The sequence below is a fragment of the Archocentrus centrarchus genome, chromosome 10 (assembly GCF_007364275.1).
Source record: "Archocentrus centrarchus isolate MPI-CPG fArcCen1 chromosome 10, fArcCen1, whole genome shotgun sequence".
NCBI classification, from domain to species: Eukaryota; Metazoa; Chordata; class Actinopteri; order Cichliformes; family Cichlidae; genus Archocentrus; species Archocentrus centrarchus.
The window spans coordinates 19,796,804-19,819,037 of NC_044355.1; the positions used below are offsets into that span (position 1 = coordinate 19,796,804).

The 22,234-nt window shown below is 40.1% G+C and overlaps 2 protein-coding genes across 3 annotated transcripts; both read right to left on the minus strand.

The window, feature by feature from the left end:
- Positions 1-1,460: 1,460 nt before the first annotated feature.
- Positions 1,461-3,506, minus strand: LOC115787441 (probable alpha-ketoglutarate-dependent hypophosphite dioxygenase). Of its 2 annotated transcripts, none has more exons than XM_030740150.1 (7): positions 3,408-3,506; positions 2,847-3,036; positions 2,353-2,602; positions 2,189-2,280; positions 1,961-2,100; positions 1,771-1,875; positions 1,461-1,683 (listed from the first exon to the last, which is right to left on the minus strand). In XM_030740150.1, the coding sequence occupies exons 2-7, from the start codon at positions 2,974-2,976 to the stop codon at positions 1,597-1,599; spliced, it is 804 nt and encodes a 267-aa protein (XP_030596010.1). In that variant the 5' UTR covers positions 2,977-3,036; positions 3,408-3,506; the 3' UTR covers positions 1,461-1,596. The 2 variants fall into 2 exon arrangements, with proteins under 2 accessions (XP_030596010.1, XP_030596011.1); XM_030740151.1 differs by having other exon boundaries at positions 2,847-3,010; positions 3,408-3,426.
- A 1,291-nt stretch (positions 3,507-4,797) lies between these two features.
- Positions 4,798-21,991, minus strand: LOC115787191 (uncharacterized). Its single transcript, XM_030739774.1, has 8 exons — positions 21,952-21,991; positions 11,853-11,955; positions 8,877-9,027; positions 8,303-8,446; positions 7,983-8,111; positions 7,621-7,839; positions 7,242-7,370; positions 4,798-6,815 (listed from the first exon to the last, which is right to left on the minus strand). The coding sequence occupies exons 3-8, from the start codon at positions 9,006-9,008 to the stop codon at positions 6,591-6,593; spliced, it is 978 nt and encodes a 325-aa protein (XP_030595634.1). The 5' UTR covers positions 9,009-9,027; positions 11,853-11,955; positions 21,952-21,991; the 3' UTR covers positions 4,798-6,590.
- Positions 21,992-22,234: the final 243 nt, after the last annotated feature.

Here is a 22,234-nt window from a genome sequence, read left to right on the forward strand (position 1 = left end):
CAGAATGTCGGTCTGGTCTTCTCTTGTTTCCAAAACAATATGACATGTAAGTGTAATGTGAGTTGAATATGTTCTGCTTTTTACTTATTTGTGCAACATTGTGTAAGTGCGTTCTTTCTTTAGTGGTTTAGGAGCATCTGTATCCAAAAAACGTTATATATTGATTTGTTTTATGTAAATTCTGCAAAAAATGCAATTAAGCTTCACAACTGAGATATTATATCATTGGGGTGGCTGTAGCCCACGAGGTAGAGGGGGGTCACCTACTAATTAGAAGGCTGGCGTTTTGATTCCTGGCTGCTCCAGTCTGTGTGCCAAAGTGTCTTTGGGCAAGATACTGAACTCCACGTTGCTCTCCGATGGTTGTGTGAATTTTAGATAGAAAGCACTTAGCTTAGAAAGAAGTGAACGAGGCATGTTGTATGAAGCATTTTGGGTGCTCAATGTAGAGTAGAAAAGTGCTATAACCAGGCCATTTATCACTTGTTTTCTTTGATCAAATGGAGACATTTTCTTTATTTGTATTCTTTAACCTGGTTGTATAAATGTAGGTTTTTCATTACGTTTTTAAAGTGTTCAAATCATGTTACACTCCAGAGATAAAGAGGTTGCACCTGTTGAGCCTATGTACTGTTATCAGTTATGCCAGGGGATGCTGCAACACTTGAAACCATTATTTCAAGTGACAATGTCAGTTTTCCAAAAATATGTCAAAACGGTGTGAGCAAAAGTCTAGAGCCACCCCTAATTGTGCAGTGGGTACCGAAAGTATTCAGACCCCTTTAAATTTTTTACTCGTTGTTTCATTGCAGCCATTTGCTAAAATCAAAAAAGTTCATTTTATTTCTCATTAATGTACACTCAGCACCCCATCTTGACAGAAAAAACAGAAATGTAGAAATTTTCACAAATTAGCACCTCAGAAACAAGCACACCCGAGTGGTGGCTCAAGACTTTTGCACAGTGGTGCATATTCACTGGAAGAAGCAGCTGGTTTTATGATGAAAATCTTAGATGAATGAATTATTGAGACCTCAAACAGAAAAATGTTAAATTTTAAGTGGTGAATAGTAAAATTTTCACATGGTGTGTTTTGTTCATTAAATATTCAAAAACACAAAGTTGACCTGGAACAGTGCTTTGAGTGAAAAAAGTATTCAACTCTTAACTTTTGAGCTCAGTCTGAATTTGTGACAAGTCTGTTAGACCGAGAAAACATCCTGAATACCTAAATTTGTAGTTATTGTAGATGTTTTGTCTTTAATATGATGAAAAATTTCTTCTGCAAAACAAAGTCACCATGAGTCTCTTTTGTTTGTCTGTAATTTGTCATTTATTTCAAATTTTGCAAAGCAGATAATTAAATCTTTGTATGGCAGAAAAAAAAAATCCCAGCTTCTACACATTAAATATTTTCCATATTTCATGATATATTCATAAAGAAATTTAAATACAAAAAAGCATAGCACAAAATATATGACAGTATTTTCCAATCTGATTATGAAACTGAAACAGACATTTGCTTTAACAATATATTATATTCCTCTGATATATAATAACACTTGCTCTTGCAAGTAGGAAGACTGCAGTAAGCATTCAAATGCTTTTGTGGGAAAAATGATTGAATGCGTCTTTCCCGCAGACCAGCTTTGTTGCATGAAACTTCCTTGGACGATCAGGATCCTGACAAAGAAAAAATAAGTAAAAAAAAAAGAAGAAGAAATTCTGACAATTTAAAAGATAACCCACGTGGACAAATGTCTGTCTTACCTCTGTGGGGTATGCACAGGTGGGAACATAACGGATCACAAACCCACAGCGCCTCTTCTGTGATGTGTTGGGATCACTTGCATGCACAAGGAGTCCATCGTGGATCTATTTGAAAAACAAATATTCATTCAGCTTATATTATCTTCAGCCTCATTTATAACCCTCTAAGTTAAGTACAAAATGAACTCACAGACATCTGTCCAGCTAATAGGGGGCATAACACGGCTTCCTCCACCTGCACCAGCTCCTCTGGGATCTCCTGGTTCACTGACAGCATGTTTCCAAGGCGAGTGGCTTGGCGATGGGGTAACATGCCAGAGCAGTGGCTACCTACAGGAGAAAAGGTGTTGATTTCATTTTATAGAAAGTTTTATGGATGGAGGAATAAAAACAACAACATAAAAAGCAGATCAAATACCTGGGATAACCTGAAGGGCACCGTTTTCTTTTAGTGAGTCATCTAAAGCCAGCCACACAGACAGAACAGGGCCGCCAGCAATACCCCAGTACCTGAGCAAACAAACAGTTAGACAAAGCAAAGCAAGACAAACCTGTTTTTTTTCCCCCACTGAGTAAGATTACCTCATATCCTGATGCCAGGCCACGTATGGAAGTTCATCTTCAACATTCCCATCAGGTTTTGGTTTGTTTTCGGCATCGACCGGTTTGACCGCTGTTGGGTATTTGCAGATGAAGCGGGAATCCAGCAGTATGACATCTGGGCCCAAGACGGCTGTGATCACTTGCAGGATGCGAGGGTGTGTCGTCAGGTTCATCACCCATGGATACTGAAGGTGAACATTGTGAAGGCTGTACTGAGTGTACTCTTTGCCTGGAAATACGTACAAGCAACAGGAATGCAGCTTTCCTTTAGCAAACAGGGCCACAGTTAAGGCTTGTCAGTACAACTCTGTTAGTTTCAATTGGTTTTATGTATATGAATATTTTTAGTAGATAAATTCAACTGTGTAATGTTAAATTAGGCTTGATCTCTTGTTATTTTCACTGTTTTCTTGATTGCCCTTTCTCTGCACTAGCTTTCTCTCATACCTTTTTCGTCCCTATGTGCTACTTACCAAATTCCAGCTCCAGTTTAGAAAAGGCATCTCTGGCCTCCCACAGCTCCTTCTCATTCAGCACAGGCAGTGCTGAGAGGAAGCCCTGCTGGTCGTAGCTCTCCCGCAGCTTCTCTGTGGATGTCGTCATCTCTGCAGGACTCGTTTCACAGGCAATGCTGAGGCTTTTTCAAAATTTATAAGGTAGAGGCTGTTTGTCGGGTGGTATTTAAGGGTAGAGAAGATATAGAAAGTAGAGTTTGAGTAAAGCAAAACAGTTCCTGTTTTCCTTCTTGTTTTCAGTGACATATAAAAATAAAATGCCCTGCCCACTCAGCACGATGGGTGAAAATTAAGCAAACAATGTTTGTACTGTGGCCTGAAACAGATTAAGAAAAACACTCTGCAGAGATGTAAAACTGTCTTATTTTCCACAGTGGCAAAACCAAAGTAAAAGAACAAGTAAAATAAGAAATGTTGTGAAATATGTAGAATATAACCGTTTTACCAGGATAAATAAATAATTTCATCTATCTTTATTAACTGTTAACTGCTGCAGTAAGTATGTTATTAGCATCATACCTGTGAGCTGTTCCGTCTTCTCTTGCTGAACTTGGAATGCTTTCAAGCTCCTCTGTGCCTCAGGTTTATATAGTGAACAGCCTCCCGTCCAGGAACTCCTTGCCTTGTGTTATCTTGTAATGCATCTGTTTTGAAAGTGTGCAACTTGTGAACTTTGGCTTGTAAAAAATGAATGGAACAGGAAATTCCCAAAGCCTTTGAATCATATTGCATTTTTCTAGGGTGTGTGTGTGTGTGTGTGTGTGTGTGTTTATTGTTTGCCTTAGGTCATATTTTTCCATCAGAAAAAGAGACACTGTTTTTTGCAGATATTCTGATTTTCAGGAAACAAAACCCTTCTTTTTTTTTTACAAACAGTAACTCACTGTGTACCATGACCTCATTTCAGCACCCTGTTCCTTGTCAGGAGTTGACAGAATGAGATTAATGATGGATTTTGAGGCAAACACATACTTCAAGTTTTTAAAAAACAAACAAACAAAACAATTAATATAGTTTGAATTTTATAATTGTTATAATCTCTCTCCCCCCCATCTTTTATTTTTTCCTTTTTCCAGTTATATCAATGGTGTTGTGCAAAAGCCTTGAGTCTCCGCTTTTTCTTTATATTTTGCTTCCGAAGAGCCAGACTTTCTCGTTTTTCTTAAAAGTGGTCTTGAGTAAAAGTTCTCCAGGCTTTCTCGAGTCTAACAAAACCTTTCTTTGAACATTGCTTTTTCACTCATTTTCACTCAGGACCATTTTCACAGGAGTGTTTTTCAGCCCGTTAACACTGACCTATTAATCATTCACGCAAAATAATATTTTTGTGCCAACAAGTTGATTCCCAAAGAGCTAATAGCTGATCCATCTACTGTTCCCCGAAGCCTTATTAGAAACAGCCACAGTGTGGCTGTCAAGCAGCCATTCTTCAGGAAGGGAAATGAAGCGAAAAGACTGCGCTATGCTAAATAACACAAGAACTGGACTGACATTGATGTAAACTTCTGACAATAACTGTACAGTGAGGGTCAGGAGAAAGGAGCAACGTGTACAGTCTGTGAAAAACTGTGGAGGCTCTGTCGGAATTTGGCGCTACAGTTCAGCCCCTGATGTTGGGGAGCTTGTCAAAATTGATGCAATTACACACAGAAATTTACTGTTAGATTTAGATTTACCACGCAATACCATCTGGAAAACCTCTGACTGGCAATGGCCTTGTTTTTCAGCATGACAATGATCCTAAGCACACTACCAGTGCTGAAAAGCAAGCTCTAGCTTGCACCATTTTTTTCAACAGATAAAAAATTAATAGAAGCAAAAAGGTCTGGTATGAAGATTTAGAACAATATATTTTATACGTGAATTGGAAAAGAGGAAGATGTGATGAGCATAAAACAACCGATCAGTTTCTTTTTCTGAGAAATGTTTGAGGGTGCAGATTGTTTTCAGTGTAACTAAGAAACAGCAGCTTTCACAATGATGCCACTCCTTGGTAACCTCATGACTTACTTTTGTCACTCTGGTGCTGATGCATAATGAAATTTTCATCTTACATGCATCTGTGCATAAAATCAATAAATCAATGACCAAATAAACAAAACAAATTCATAAATTACTTGTAATATATAGACTATACACTCTTTTTATTTTCTTTGATACAAATACAGGTCAAGTGACCTTTCACAGGGTGGTGCAAAACCCGGAAGTATGCTGAGGAAAATCACTCAGAGGAAAACCCCTCAATCACCATCTGGCCACCTCTATTGTGTGATATGAGTCAACCGTTTCAGTGACAATGAAGACCAGTTACCAGGAAAAAGGCGCTGTAGCTTTTAAAGCTTTCTTCACAGTGACCAAACATTAACTTTGCAAAAAAACCCGGAAGCACTCAATGCTACTTCCTTGTAGGACTTTCTGACATTGCAAATACGTTTTATGATCCAGCTCATTGTGTCCAAATTCAAAATAGACTAATGTTGTATTCGTGTGCTCGTCTGTCCCTAAAGTACTTCAGTGGCTTTGCAAAGTCAGGGGAAACAAAATAAAATGTATTAAAACAAACAGATTTTTACACTTAACAAGCAATGACATGCTATTTCATGTTTACTAATTGACTAATAATTGCTTTGTATGCTGTCTATAAACACTATATGGATAGTAAATATAAATTAATAATGAATTTGTTACATATCTATTAGCATTATTAGGATGCTACTATGAGGCTAAAACATTAATACACAAAACTGTGTCACTATGACATATACATTATATTGAATTTATCCAAACAATTTTTAATTACACAAACTAATGACAAATATAATTATTATTCATGTTAATTAATGAATATTAATTGATATAATTGCTTTTTAACAGTAGCTGAAGTAAGCCATTATGTCAACATTTATTAAGAAGAGTTATACAAAAGTGTTATAATGATATTAAAGATTCAAAACATGACCTAAACATGTTATTCTTAAATGAAAACTACATTTATTTTTTATCTACTATAACAAACAATAGGAGTCTCATTTTATACTCTTAATAATAAAAACATAATTAAAAAAAAAAATCTTAAATCATGTTTGATTCTTTGTAAACTATGTAGACGGGTGCACAGAGCCACATTTTCAGCTAATAAAATCCTGTATTACTTAGTTAATAAATTATAAATTAAATTATAGGCTATGGGTAAATAATCAAGTTTGCACAGTTAAAGACTGTTGTGTTAATTAAAATCTTCATTATAGTTTCAAAATGTCTCAGGATTAAAAAAAAGGAACTTTGTTCTGAAACTTGTCTGATTATTTTTGTTCGCGCTCACACAGCAGCAGGTGCTCTAGGTCATACTTTCTGAGTCACACTCGGGTTGTTTTATGAAGCTGTCAGTCGAGGATCTGAGAGGCATTTGTTTGCTGAGACTGAAGTTTTTGGTTTCGTTGCCTTCTCACTGAGTTCTGCACAGAGGTCTCCTTTCTATTCTGTTTCAGTTTCCCCTTTACTGTGAAGGGAGCATTACATAAAATTATATTTTACACTATAAAGAGACTCCAAACTTTTGAGCAGGTGCTAAAAATGACACAAAGAGTCCGATTTTTACTTTCTCTGTAATGACGGTGTTTTTTTTTCCCAGAAGACATTTTTTTTTTACCAGATGCTCATTTTCTGTGTGGCATTAAATGTGGATTACTCTCCCTCCAAGTCTCAGACTGAGTCTTTGTCCCTGTTAGGGTTTTTTGGGCAGAGCGGGTGGTGTTTTCTTTTTTCTCCATTTTGTGTCCTCTTGTCTCCCCCTAGCAGCTGCTGCTCATTATTACAGCGGTGGATGAGCACTGGGTTTTTGTGCTGAGACGTCTTCTGTAACAGCAGTCGCTGCAGGATCTGTTTGTCCGACCGCTCCCGTCTGAAGTCATCCTCATAAATCTTAAGCTGTAGCAAGCAACACAGAGAAAAATGAGAAAAATACACAAGATTCCACTGACAAATACATCTTTAGGACATTCAGGGAGAAGATAAAAGCGGATTCATCCTTATTTTTTTTTCTTTAGAGAAAAACAGGCTATTTTAATACTTGGAGGAGATGCGGATTAATCATATGTGTCTTCTACAATATGTTTAAACTTCAATGAAATATGGTATTTAAGTCTCTAGCTTGACACTATAAACAAAATAACCCAGCATTGCATGGATTTTTCTTGCTTCATTTGAATTTTTGAAAGGTTTGGATCAAGATCAGACAGCAAACTAGGTTTCATAATCGTCGCTTAAGGCGTTTAAGGATATGGGTGTGTTCGTCTGTGTGGGTGTGTGCTTTAGTGTGTATCTGGCCATATGTACAGGCAACTGAAACACTACCTGTTCTTGTAATAGTGCCACCTGTTGGCGCATCTCCTCCCTCTTCCTCCTCAGCCTTCGGTTCTCCTGCAGCGTGTGCTTGTGGTCGTTGTGCTCCGTCTGATATTCTGCCTCATAAATCTCGGTCTGCTGACACAAGACAAAAATATGGCAGCGAGCCCACATTAAAGCTGTATCATGCAATTCTGAAGATACTTATTATGGTGGATTTTTGCGTGGCACAGAGCCGCCACTTGGTGGTGCAGTTCACCGTCTCATTGAAGCCTGTTTCAGCATTAAGCAAATCTTTCCCTGGCAACAGTGAGTTGACATCAGTTCTGTTCTCGTCTCATTAGAAACAGACATATTTCTGGAAGCTGTGCAGAAGAGAGCAGCCCACCTGACATCTTAGTGCTTCTAGCTGCTCTTTTAAATCTTGCACTTCTTCCCGTGCTCCCAGCGGGGAACTGCTGCTCTGGCATTTTCCCTGATACTCAGCCTCCGGGCTGGAAGAAGCTGGGAAAAATGAGGATGAAGACTTTTGTCCAGAGCTGCATGACAGGTCAGGATGACTGCTGGGGGCCAAAGCTGGACCTCTTATCACAGCATTAAAGCTGTCCTTTGATGAAAAAATAAGACAAAGTGATGAGCAACATTGTGATCGTACAGCCGAGAATATTAAAAAAAAAGAAAAAAAAAAAAAAAAAAAGAAAATGCACAAACTGAGCAGGTGCAACTGAGACCCTCTGATTGGAGGAATACCTGTTTGGCAGGTGTGTAGTCTCTCTCTGGGTTATGCAGCCTGCTCTCCAGCAGTCTGATATATTCTTGCAGCTCCTGGTTCTTCTTCAGCTCTTGCATCAGTGCTTGCTCATAGTACTCCTTTCCACTCTGCAGTTCCAAATATAGCAGTGAACATCACACATGCAAACCGCATCTATTATCGATGGCTATTTAAACCAGCTAGACGGTAGCTATTTAGGAATCCCCCAGACAACTGCACACACTTCTCAGCGTGTCAACTAATGCTTTGTACAAACTGTTTGGCGGTGTGTGAGTGCTTAAAATATTGTTGTGTTTACTTGCTGATGTTCAACTTTCAGGAGCAGTCTGTTGTTTAGCTCTTTGATTGCGTTGTTCTCCAGCTCCAAAGCCTCCAGCCTGTGCTGTAGACGCAGCGTGGCACTGCGGTACACCTGGTCCCAGTCCTCGTTCAGCTTCATCAGCTGTGACACATCATCATCACATAATAGTCATCACTGCCAAGGCTTCCACTGCAGTAATCAATAGCATCATTCATTTAATCTTTACTGCCGTCACTCTGCCGTCACAACAATGCTGGCATCACAAAGTGAAGTGAGACACTTCATTCTTACCTCTATACCTCTCTAAATACAATATAGTTACACCAGCTGAGACAATATTTTCCCCTTATTTCCTTTTTATTAAGCTGCAACTAATTAAAATCAGGAAGCCCAGGTTGTATAATAGTAAAAAATTGAACTCAAATGATCGTTCTTCACAGCTTTGCAGCAGTTTTCACGAGACGCCCACATTTTTCCTCTGGTTTTCAGAGAGAACTAAATGTAATTGCCAACATCAGCAATAAATTGTGGACCGGCAGAGAATCTGTGCTGGTTTAATGCAATACTGTACCTCCTTGTTGACTCTGCGGAGCTCAGTGTTCTTGTTGAGCAGCAGCAATTTCTCCTGGTCAGTGGAGGTGACTGTCAAACTCTCGGTGATCAGAGTCACCTGCTCCTCTGTGGACAGCAGCCTGTCAGCCATGGGACTCGCTTCCTGTGTCCTGCACACCGACACACAGATGCTGTTTACACATGCACACATACGAAGAGGATACAGTGCTCACCATAAATAAAATCATGATGAAGAACATCAAGAAAAGGATTTCCATTAATAAGCCAAATACATGTATACATAAAAAAAAAAAAAAAAGTCAAGGTACTTTTGAACACCCACTCCTGTAGAGTGCACTTACAGTGTATCGAATAGAAGCCATTATGCACACCTACGCACGCGTGCGCACACACACACACACATGCATGGACACATTATGTACAAAAAGTACTCAGACACGCAGACATTGTGGTGTTTTTCTCTGCATTTCTCCTGGTGTATCAAAGTCTCTGTTTACTATCCAATGTATTTGTGTATTGACCGCCTATGGAAACAATGTGGGTGATGATCCCTGGAAAATGTTGATTTCTACTGAAGCGCATGGAGGAAAGAAAAATATTTGCAAGGATTAATTAGTCAAACTAGCTTCCTTTCTACCAACTCTGATAAGAAGTCTACTTTAAAAGAAATAGCTAACAGAGAGGCAGCCGAGTGAAGCCCGGGAGGGTTGGGGGGTGGGGTGGGCAGAGGGGTCTGCTCATGGAGGAACACACAAAACTCTGAACGCAGACCGCAGGGCTTCTTAACACAAAAATACTGCTGTAACCTCACAGGGCTAAGTACTACAAAGAATAACAATTTGCGATCATACCTCATTCCCCTTAAGGCTAAACTCCTCCGCAAACACATGCTTTCATCCACTTATGTTCAGTGTCCTGCTATGTGAAAATCTGTGTTATACAATTCGAGAAAGCAGCAAGGCAATAGCTACAAATAGGAACATGGAAGTATAATCGTGAGCAAAGTGAGATTATAGGTTAACTTTTGAAGCTATTACTATTTCCACTATTTGTAGCAATATTTTTTTTTTCTAATATAAATGTGATGTAATCTGCAAAAAAAGAAAATCTAACCATCCATCCATTTACTTCCGCTTATCCAATTCAGGGTCATGAGGGTGCTGAAAGCTTATCCCAGCTGTCATAGGGTGAGAGGCTGGGCACAACATGGCCCGACGGAGACAGACAACCATTTACACCCACAGCCAATTTAGAATGACCAGTTAACCTAACATGCATGTGTTTGGACTGTGGGAATCCCCCCGATCCGGCTTCCAGGAACCTGAAGGACCCGGGGAGAACCCACGCAGGCAAGGGGAGAACGTGCTAACTCCACGCATCTTCTTGTCGTGACCTTTGTATAAAAATGATTACAGCTTTATGTTAACTCAGTAGGATGTTTGCCTCACAGCAGCAACAACAAAATAACCTCAAAGGTTCCTCCACATACACCAGTGCCCTGTATAACCTCTCTTAGTAACCATGGTTCATTTATAAACTATGTTTTTCCAAGAACTGCTCAAAGCCCTGATAATAAGGCATATGCTACTGACAAAGCTCAGAACAGTGACTTTTTTTGTCTTCTCTAAGAAGGTGATATTTAAAAAAAAACCAGGAGCAAATTATTCAAATGTTACTTTGGTTTGTCTAAAATCCCCAAGGCCTGTTCTGAGATTTAAAATGGTTATTATATTAAAAGAAAGTTTATCCATAACTCAAAATGGTTGTCTAATTTTACACTCTGTGCCATCTGTCATATTTCTGGGCTCAACAAGAGCGGAAACGGCTTTAGCACAGACTGTTTATGGTCACTAATGGGGAAATCAGCTACAATAAACCCCCTGCTCTGCAGTTTGGGAGGTGCAGGATGAGGGCAGAAGCTGAAAAGAAACACAATGAAATGAAACAGAGCCTAACTTTAGTGGCCAGTATGGCATTAAATGTGAATGCACCCATGTCCAAAACCCTGTCTTGGCAAGCCAGCACTGTGTATTCAGCCACCCCATTGGGACAACTATGCTCCATGTCTCCCTGATGCAGAGCTTTTTCCTCTTCCAGCTTTGACAGCCGATACACACTCTGTGACCCAGTTTCACAAAGTTTTCAATCATATGCCATCTCAGAAGGACACCAAAATGCTGCTGCCTTCTGCAGCAATATGGTAATTTACTGTCATGGTACATAATAAAGAGGTAGATAGAATCTTTCCCTCTTGCTGGTGGTAACAAATACCACTGTATGTGAGTGGAATCTCCTGAGAGGAGGACAAGGCTGCCTTAAGACAGACTAATCATATGTGTAATATGATATCTATCTATCTATCTATCTATCTATCTATCTATCTATCTATCTATCTATCTATCTATCTATCTATCTATCTGTGTGTGTGTGCCTTTTTTCAGTTATAATAAGTAATATATGACATTTTGCTGGTGCTTTTACATAAGGTTAGTCTTGTGAAACAGTGAACTGAAGCCTACGTTTTTTTGGTGAGCTCATGGGAAACTCCGCAGCTACTCTTTATTCCTCCTCTCACTGAGGGGAACTTCCTCGTTAAAATACATAAGTATCTTTACAAAAATGTGATCAGAAAAGGACTTTTCCTATATTTGGAGGTTCAAACTTTTCAAAATGTGTCTAAAATATAGGAGATTACAAGTACTGACAAGATGATTTTTAAAATGACACCTAAATATTTAACATATACCTCAGGCTCGTGACTCTCAAAGGAAAGCAGAAACATTAAGGTGGACACAAATACAGCAGACTTATATAGACAGCCATCTGTGTTATTCTTACAGTAAATATAACATGAACTACATGAATTTTACTGTGGTAAGTATGGCTTTAAGGTTGTGATCGTCAGGTATTACACTATTACCGCATGTGTTCCTGTTTTTGTTTCTATTTCATATGTACAAATTCACACCCTTACCATAATTCTTCTTCGGTTGATTTAGGCTCCTGCTGGCTCTCAGGAAAGCTAATATCACTCTTAGGTGAAGCTTCTTTCTGTTCTTCTGTTGCTGCTGCTGCTGCTGAAGATGACAATGAAGAAGAAGATGACAAAGACAGCAGATCTCCATCCATGATTAATCAAATTTTCAAATCTTCAAATCTTCATGAAGTCCTCAAACTACTTGTTCTTCATACAGTCTCCCCTGCGTGTGTGGTGGGAAGTAAATAGTGTCATCTAGTATTGATACATAGTGAAAAGAGGAAGTACCCGAGACCAAGAGCCACATGATGCAACGAATAGGAAGTGACAAACTGTTTCAGCTCTTTGCTGATGAGGGTCTGTCCCACTGTACTTAGTTGTTGAAAGCATGGTACCCCCCACACATGTGACCGTACATTATTCAAATGTTTTCCTCGTTGCCCTTTTCTTTGACATCATTTGGAGAATCTGGGAAACTCCCGTTAGTGTAGATTGAGTGAGTGTGTGCATGTGGGTCTGTGCTGGGGACCGTGGGCCTGTTAGAGGAGCTGTTTTAGAATAAGCAATTCAGAAAAGAACTAATAGGTGGGAAGCTGAATAGATATACATAATTTATGCATGATTATGTATTGTAGGGCATGTAATTGATAATAATGGTAATGCATACATTTATTCATAACACATGATAATAGAGTCAGGCTGATTGCATTCACCAGTCTGCTCATTACTGGGACTGAGGGAAATTGGCTGCAACAGGTTAATTAGTAAATCACAAGTTCATCCAAGAGACAATCAAGTAAATGAAAGGATTTTTGTTAATCATGTTCCTCTTAGTCATACTAAGCTGTCTTTTATTAACACTAAGGAAATTAATTTGCCAACCTAGTTTGCTACATGCTGTTTCCCACCGAGTCCAAGAGATTCAAGGCCAGTTGTGATTAAAAAAAAAAAAATGCTGTATGCACAAACTGCAAATATAGTCTAGCAGCAATGTAGTGACTCAGATGAAAATCTCCTTTCAGCTAATAAAATATATTTTAAGTGTTCAACGGTAAATAGAAATAAATCTGCTCCTTTACCATGTAACTGATTAACTGACAACTATTTCTGACTTTTTCCAGGGGATCAACACATATTTTGTCAAGTTATTATAAATCACAACAACAGTAGCAGCTCCAGAGAGGCGGTTTCAGTCTGTTTTTCTGTCTGATATTTTGGTCGAGGGGAATAAATCCAGGAAACAACTTTTTTGAGAACAATGGGTTGTCAAAAAAAGTTAATACAAATAATAACAGGTGTCATACTCACCTGTGGTTCAGTATGAAATGTCTTGACAGCTACTCTTCAAGGTAATTAGGATACATTTAGATGAGTTTGGCAATTTTCTAAAATTGTGGTTTGGCTAAATAACTACAAAGCTAATGGGATCTCACTCGGTGTTAGCTTAGAGCTACACTATAGATACATTTAGATACACATGCAATACATGCCAGAGCCTGTGCAGCTTGCTCCAGGAGTCTGACTATAGTGTCTGACCCATTCCAATAGAGACACAGGAAGTGATTCGCTTGTTGTGCAACACTTTGTAGCTGATGGTAAGGCTGTTTTCCCAGTTCACGCTTCAAAGTAAGAAAGTAAAAGTAGCTCTTTGGAGGACATTTGTTTCTATTCTTGTGCAAAGCTAACTGAACTTTGTTCTATATTAATATAATAATGAAATAATATTAGTAAACAGGAACACAAGCATTGTTCCAATCTAAATTCTAATTCTAATGAATGTACTCAGCTTGAATCTGTTATGTAGGAGGCATTCAGTGAACAAGAATTAAAAATAGCTAGATGCTGAAGTGCCGCGATTATAACGTACGTACATCTGCACTCTCCCACTTTGACCCCTGAGTACAGTGCTATAAATGATACATAAATTATATGGTATTCCTTTTTCATCTCTTTGTATGTGATAAGCCCCAGTGATGGAGACTACAGCAATAAGATTGGCTTTTATTTGTTATTGTTCCTCTATTTAGGCTCAAATCAGTTTGATGTTTGAAGGCGCAGTGACGGAAATAATAACTGCACTCAGATGTGTTAAACCTAAAGTAACGAGTCTGTTCTGAAAATGTACGGAGTAGAAAGTACAGATATTTGTGTAAAAATGTAGGGAGTAAAGGTTAAAAGAAAAAATAAATACTCATATACAGATACCTGAAAATTTTACTGAGGTACAGTAACAAAGTATTTGTACTTGATTACTTCCCACCTCTGTCTGGCACCAAGATGTCAGCAACCGATGCTTGGAGTCCTGTAAGTTGCGAGGTGTGGCCTCCATGGATCTGACTTGTTTGTCTAGCGCATCCAACAAATGCTTGAATGGATTGAGACTTGGGGACATTTGGAGGCCAAGTCAACACCTGAAACTCACCACTGTGTTCCTCAAACCATTTTTGTGTCAGGGCACATTATCCTGCTGAAAGAGGTCACATTCATCAGGCCATTTCCATGAAAGCGGCAGATGGTAAATGGACTAGTTCCTATATAGTACTTTTCTACTCTAGCTAATTCTAATTCTAGGATACACTCAAAGTGCTTTATACAACACGTTTGCATCTACTCATTCACACACATTCACACAAGCACTGTTTTCTGTTTCAAAGTGCTTTCTATCTAACATTCACACTCCGACGGTTGCTTCGGAGAGCAGTAGAATCTTTCCCAAGGATACTTTAGCATGCAGACTGGAGCAATGAGGAATCCACTTAGTAGATGACCTGCTCTACCTCCTGAGCCGCGGCCACCCTGTGCCTGCAACAATGCTTAGGTAGGTGGCACGTGCCAAAGTAACATCCACATGGATGGCAGGACCCAAGGTTTCAACACTGCCCAAAGCAACACTCTGCCTCTGATGGCTTGCCTTCTTCCCATAGTGCATCCTGGTGCCAGGTGTTCCCCAGGTAAGCAACACACACTCACCTGCCATGTGATGTAAAGAAAACACGATTCATCAGATCAGGCCACCTTCTTCCATTGCTCCGTGGTTCAGTTCTGATGCTTACGTGCCCATTGTTGGCGCTTTTGGCAGGTGGCAGGAGTCAGCATGTACAAACTATGATACACTGTGTATTCTGACACCTTTCTATCAGAACCAGCATTTTTCTACAATTTGAGCTACAGTAGCTTGTCTGTTGGAACAGACCACACAGGCCAGCCTTTGCTCCCCACGTGCATCAGCGGGCCTCGGCCACCACGACGCTGTCGCTGGTTCACTACTGTTCCTTCCTTGGACCACTTTTGATAGTTACTGATCCCTGCAGACCCCACAAGAGCTGTAGTTTTGGAGATGCTCTGACCCAGTCGTGGCCCTTGTCAAATTCATTCAAGTCCTTATGATTCCCTATATGTCCTATGAGAAAGCACTTGGCAACAGTGGAAAGGAAAAACTCCCTTTTAACAGGAAGAAACCTCTGGCAGAACCAGACTCAGGGAGGGGCAGCCATCTGCTGCGACTGGTTCAAGTGGAAGGGAAAAAAGAAGAGAGCACAGACGGGACAAAAGGCATACTACAACAGAGAGAGAAAACCAGAGAGAGTTTATTAACTACTGCTGATTAAATACAAACTGGTATATAAACACACAGAGAGTGAAAAGAGATGAGCAAAGAAGAAAAGTTCAGTGCATCATGGGAAGCCTCCAGCAGCCTAGGTCTTTTGCAGCATATCTAAGGGAGGGTGCATGGTCATCTGATCCAGCTCTAACTATAAGCTTGATCAAAGGGAAACTGTTAAGCCTAATCTTAAAAGTAGAAAAGGTGTTTGTCTCCTGAATCCAAACTGGGAGCTGGTTATTCTCTTGTGTGGTAGCCTGTGTATTCCTAGAGGACGACAAAAGCCACTGCAATCAATTTTTATCATATGGAGAAAGAAGCTGTGTGGTATTTAAGTGGCTTTATCAAAGTCACAGCCCTTTTAGCATTTGATGTGCTATTCTGATATAAAGGGGAAGAGCAAAAAAAGTGGTACCCAGTAACTCTGACTTGCTCCAGCGATTCCATTCACATGTCTGTGCCATCTATCATGAACTCCAGTCAGAGTATTGCTGTGCCAAGCAGAGGCTTTGCTGGGAGGCCAAACGAGGGAGAAGCTGTGCAGTGCCGTTTATTGACCCACGCCACTATCAAAGCCAAGGACAAATGGGCTGCTACTCCACGATGGGATTGATTTTTAGTCTAACAAGAGATCGTAGAGAGGAACAGAGAGTGTCCCACAGAGTGAGGACGACTGAGGGGTGGGATAGTTCTCCCGCTATGCAGCGGCTTCTGTGTGTGTGTGGACTGAATTCATTATTACCAGTAAGAAAAAAAGGCAGGGTTTAAAAATGGACTGGAACAAATTAGGCTCTTCAGCAATATGTATCTCTAAAATATCCACTTTATAACCACAACAGTTGCTTCACCTGTTTAATCACTCATTTAGTCTCCAGCTATCAAAATAAATGAGCTCTTGATGGATGTGCGTCTGAGCTGCGTGACTGTGGGTGAGTAGAACTGCTGAAAGTCCAGGAGGACGTCCGCTAAAATGTGGCAGTTCTGTGTTCTTCCAGTTCAAGAGAAAGAGGAAGGGAAATCACCCCTCCCACACTGCTGTTTTTGTTTTGTTTTGTTTTCTTTGTGTTTCCCTGGTTTCATTTTGGAGGTGGGTGGAGAGGTAGAGGTGGGTCCAGGGAGAAGATAGACCTCACACCACTTCCCTGATGGCTCTAGCAGGCTGTGATAGTTCCCCTTTCTCTATTTTCTACTGCATTTTATTTAGATTTTTATTTAAATATTTGTTTTGTCATACTGTATCGCATTTACTGAGCGTCATACTGCATTTATGCTACTTTAAGTCATTTTATTCCCCATTATGTTTAATATTTTGATTGCCGTAACAGAAATTTCCCAACTACAAGATAAATTAAGTACATCTAATCTTATCTCAGCGAGCAGGAGCTTTGCTTAGTTTGTGGTTTGTTTAATTTTATCTTTATTTCTTGTGTGAATTTTGCCTTAACATACCTCATCAATGCAACTACGCTACCCCCCAAAAGTCTACATATTTCTTACCAGTAATATTATTTTAATTAAATATTTTTGATATCAACTTAAGATTATCTGTGTGGTCTCCATTATTAGTCTAGACCACGAGCCAGTTCATTACAACATGCAAGACTGCATTCACTCACTGAATATACCACACAGAGCCACAAAGACCAGCTTTATCTGACAAAGTTTTTTCACATGCACAACACAATGTCACATTAATTTCATTTGCAACACAGAAAGCCTCACCACTGATTAATGTGCATCCCATTAAGACTGAAAGAAGCAATGACAGAAAGATATGGCATAAATCATCTGGATTCATCAAAGAAAAAAAAAAATGTTAGCATGCAGACTGAAACAGTTCAGGGTCATAATATAAATGGCTCTTTAATTAGGTATCAGATGGCACGTTTAGCTTTCCCCTCGTCATTACACTGACACGAAAACCTTACAAATGTTTAAAAGCTCCAAACGAATTTTCTCTGTTCTGATTTTCAAAAACTCTCGTCTAATACCGCGGTAACAATCTCCTCCAGAGGGCTGCATCAACAAAACAAACAGGTACTGTCATTCTAAACTGATATTGATCGCATAGATTGATGCAGCTTTCTTCTCACAGCAGCATACCTACAGATACCACAGCACAACGAGGGGGGAAAAAAATGTCAGAGATGAAAGAAGTGAACTGTTGTTGTTAGAGATAAAGCTTGAGGTTTGAGTCAGGTGGGAAGGACATCACTCTCTGTCAGTATAACAGCTGACAGAGAGGAATTGGATCGTGTTTTGTGCTCTGTACTTTCCAGAACAATGACCGATGAATTTAGCATTTTAAAACACCAACAGCTGGAAAAAAAAAAAGAAAAAAAAGAGCTCTATTTAGACGTGTTTGAATAAAAGTTTGCGCGAATGAACTATATAGGTGTCAATCTCATCAGGCTTCCTATTGGGCCACACACAGAGCAGGAAAATTGGAAAGCACTGAGAGGTGGACTGTAAATGATTGCTTTTGGTTTTTCTGTGTGATTCATTACAAAAAGTAGAATGACACCATTCTTATCCGGTAAGACCTTTGAGTTGTTTGTTTTTGCTGGAGGATTTTCTCGCTGTAGATCCCGAATGACCTCTGATGCAATTTGAAAAGCCCTGCGCTGCAGAAAGGCCGACGCACAGAGTTCAGCAAAGTTTAAATGTGACACTCGCTATTAATTTGGCCAGTTAATCACAAATGCTCACTATTCTCCATTAACTAAGCTTTTAATGCCCCCATTAAGAATTAATGTCAGCCTATTTTGCACTTCAACATGGGTGAGCTCATTAGAGACAATCGCTGAACATGGCTCTTCTCTGCCCGGCCATGACATAATACATTAAAGCCCTGGGTTCATGGTCTAGATTATAGTGTTGGGGAGTAAATCTAATCTGGTTCATTTAAGTCTGTAACACAGGCAGGTCTATCATTATATCCTTGTACAGTTTAGCTCTCTGTTTCAGTTTCCACTATGCTCTTTTCCCTCTCTTCATTTGTCCTCTCTCTCTGTCCTTTATTTTTTGTCCTCCAACAAGACAGAGCACTTTGCATATCTGGTCTAGACCAATTCCAGGTAGCCACGACCCCTATTTATCAGCTGCAGGAATTATAACAGGTGTCAAAGCGGCAGGGCAGCACAGAGTTCCTCGGCTGCTCCCACTGCGAATCACAATCACAGCAAGATCGGAGAATTACAGTGAAATGCTGCCTCGATCTCTTTCATTTAGTTAGAAATGCTTCTGAGCTGAAGTCGATCTGCCTATCACGCTGACTTGTGACTGGAGAGGAAGGCGGCCCCCAGTCACAACATCCATCAGCGCTAGAAACTGTCAAATGTGTGCGTATAATAAATATTGTAAAGGTAAAAGGGTGTGCGTAGGTGTGAGGGCAGCAGAACTTTGCAATATCACAGCAGGCTGCTTCCAAAAGATTTCATTTTCTACATCTCCCTGCACCCTAATCTAGGTGCTGGCATAGAACTGGAGTGCTGACCTGACCGAGAGAGACAGAGAGGAGGATTGTTTGGAACATGCAAAGCATTGAAGTGCCTGCAAGGATGTCAGGGAAAGGAGAAAAATGTACCACTAGGTGCATTTTGCCCATTTTACTCCACAACATCCAATTATATTCTACCATTCAGAAAGTATAGTGATAAAATATGTCACTCATGATTTCATGCACCCGTCAGCTTTTCTTCTGTACCTCCCCTGGGATACTTGCATGAGGGGTCAAAGAACACACAGCTGATCTGACAGACAGCTTGAATCTAACACCAGGCAATAACAAGCCAGGTCGCTCAGTGTCATTCGTGTGCTTTTAACTGGAGCATAATGTGACCGAGCCAAGACAGTAAGCACTCTCATAACTCTACTGCTGTTGCTTCTGCTTAGCCAGTCTCTGCAGCAGCACTGTGAGGTGACTGTATATGGCATTTCATACATCTTGGCCAGCCCCTTATTGTATTACAATTGCTTAGCCATATGAATGAGCACACAGAGCAGCACATACTTGCTGAGAAGACAGAAATTCTCATTATAGTTATTTCAAACCAGCGTGTGGTCATTACGGGGCCAGAGTGAAGTAAATAGAAATTCCATGACCTGTGAAATATGTATTTCTATGCCACACCTTGATTATGCGAAAAAGCTTGGAGTGTATGTGTGTGTTGGCTAAAAGGAAAATGAACTGAGGTGGAATGTGTGCTGAAAGGGGCAGAGAGCCTGTAAGGAATGACAGAATCAATGGGGGTCAATTAACATAAGGCGTACCGAAAGCAAACACTATATCAAACCTATCTGTAATCCACTATGTGTTTCTTCAGTGTGTGTGTGTGTGTGTGTGTGTGTGCTCTGACAGGCACATCTGAATGCAGCAGCAGTCAGCATAAGATATGCACTGGAGGAGAAAGTGAAAAAAGGTCATTTCCCCTCAGTGGCTGACAACAAGTCTGAGGTGGTGAAATGTGGAAGGAAAAAAGAAAGAAAGAAAATAGTTTTTAAACTCATAATTCTGAGCTCACAGAACACCAAGAAGACAGCTTTGTTTTGCAATACATACATTGGACTCCTTATTCCTGTTTGGTGTCATTCCTGTCGATATACGAACACGCAGAAACCTAAAGGCTTAAGCAGCAGCACACACTCTTATTATTTAAATTCCTTCACCCACTAATTCTTGTATGTTCCTGTTCCTCAGATGCTCCATGCCAACGCACCCTTCAACTACCCAGCCTGCTCATCCTGCTCGTCATTCCACATCCACTTGCTCGTCTAAAAGAGCGCGCCACGCTCTCTGCTCTACCAGGCTCCCTCAGCTCGTCCTACGCTTCCCAACCTCTGTTAGCCACAGCTCACCATGAGCTGTCACCTAGGTGAATATTGATCAAAGTCCTTCTAAAAGGAAGCAGTTTTGGTATTTAGGCAGTCATTTTTAAACATGTATCTAAACACACTTTAATATCTTTAATGTCACCTGAACATAAGAACTCCATGTAAAGAATCACCAGTAAAATTTAAAAAAAAAACAAAAAAAACCTCAGTTTGCTGACTTTTCCCCTAAATAAGGTTTTTCAAATATTAGACTTTCAGTCTAATAGAGCCTGAACCCTCCCTTAGTTTCGCAGGGCTAGGCTGCTGGAGGGGGCTTTCCATGATGCATATTGAGATGAGTGTTTCTTCTTCACTTACCTCTTTTCACTCTGTGTGTTCATGCAGGACTCTCTATTTAATCATTAGTAGTTATTAAACTCTGGCTCTCGCTACTTGTCTTTTGTTCTGTCTCTCTTTGCTCTCTTCTCTTTCCCTTCACCCCCAACTGGTCACGGCACCTGGCTGCCCCTCCTTGAGCCTGGTTCTGCAGGGGGTTTCTTCCTCTTAAAGGGGAAATTTTCCTTCCCACTGTCGCCAAGTGCTTGCTCACAGGGGGTTGTGTGACAGTTGGGGATTCTTTCTAATATTGCAGGGCCTTTACCTTACAGTATAAAGCACCTTGAGATGGTGCTCTAATAATGAAATTGAATTGAATTCAATTACACAACAGTGGAGAAGGGGTGCAGTGTGAACGGCTTTGCTTGATGTGTGCTACTGAAATAAACATGAACACTGGGCATTTGTTAAACTCACCTGATGTGAACTCCATATTAACCATCAGTTAAGACTTACAGCACAGAACACTCTACGTGCAACAAAGCTCAGTTACATTTTCAAGGAGGTCCACTTTTAGATAAAGCAGGTTTGATGTATTGGGTTAATTCCCCTTGCTCATCAAAATCAACTCTGAAACACTGAAAACCTTTTCAGATTGCAGTCTCCACAGCTACAATATCAGATCACCCTTGACTGTGATGATTAACTTTGACTTTCTAAAATTGGTGGGCTGCCCCTTAAGGTCTGCCTGCACTAAACCAGTTCAATAAACCGAGATGTGCTAAATCAATAGCAACCTTCAGCCAGCCATGTGGAAGAAAATGTAAGAGCAGCCATTTTGCGTATATCCATGGGTCTCATTGCATTAACACCTTTGAAGGTAACTTGGCAGAGAATGAGATAATGATGCACGGAGACAAATACCTGCATTGGGCCTGTTATAGTAAATGGTTTCATTATGCTTCCCAGGTTCCAGACAGTTAGTTCTGCCTTTGCCTTCTTCTCATTTGCTCAAATCCAATAGCACTATTTATGTGGGGTGCTGGGAAATGATAAATTATATTATGCTGCCTAATAAATATGAAATCCCTGGATCATTAGCCGGATTAGATTGGAGGGGAAAGTGCATAATCAACCTATGGATGCACTACAGGCGGGCAGTCATAGATATCTTGGCATCAGCTCAGTCAAAGAATCAGACAGCGGTAGAGCGACAGTTAGAGACAGTCAGGGGTATAAGAGAGAGAAAGAAGGCAGTCTGAAAGGATTAATTCAGTAATAGAGAGCACCAAGAAGCAATTACAGAATATGAACATCTATTTAGTATTCAAATGGGACTGTTATTACCATGGCAGTGCAGTTCTTTAGTCTTGGACCTTGAAGAACGCTGCAGGATGTGAAGTGGGGAATAGCTGGAGATAAAAAGATAAAAGTTTCCTGTCAGTAATATTACACAACAGTGAGAGGAGGTAAAACAGTGGAGATGAAGACATGCTTCTTTGTGTTTTGAAATATATTGTGCTGACATCACTTTTACATCCAGTGTTGCTTTTGACTTTTAGCCTCCAACTGAGGCTCAGAGATGGTGTAGATTGCAGTTCCATAGAATGCTGAAAGCAGGCCATCCCTC

Bases quoted from the DNA above. Each gene is read 5' to 3' on its own strand.
- LOC115787441 (XM_030740150.1), bottom strand. From the start codon at position 2,976: ATGACGACATCCACAGAGAAGCTGCGGGAGAGCTACGACCAGCAGGGC. The intron at 1,876-1,960 runs GTGAGTTCATTT...TTTTTCAAATAG, and splicing joins TATTAGCTGGACAGATGTCT to ATCCACGATGGACTCCTTGT. The intron at 1,684-1,770 runs GTAAGACAGACA...TTTCTTTGTCAG, and splicing joins CCTGTGCATACCCCACAGAG to GATCCTGATCGTCCAAGGAA.
- LOC115787191 (XM_030739774.1), bottom strand. From the start codon at position 9,008: ATGGCTGACAGGCTGCTGTCCACAGAGGAGCAGGTGACTCTGATCACC. The intron at 8,447-8,876 runs GTACAGTATTGC...GATGTGTCACAG, and splicing joins TCCGCAGAGTCAACAAGGAG to CTGATGAAGCTGAACGAGGA. The intron at 7,371-7,620 runs GTGGGCTGCTCT...GTCTTGTGTCAG, and splicing joins TAGAAGCACTAAGATGTCAG to CAGACCGAGATTTATGAGGC.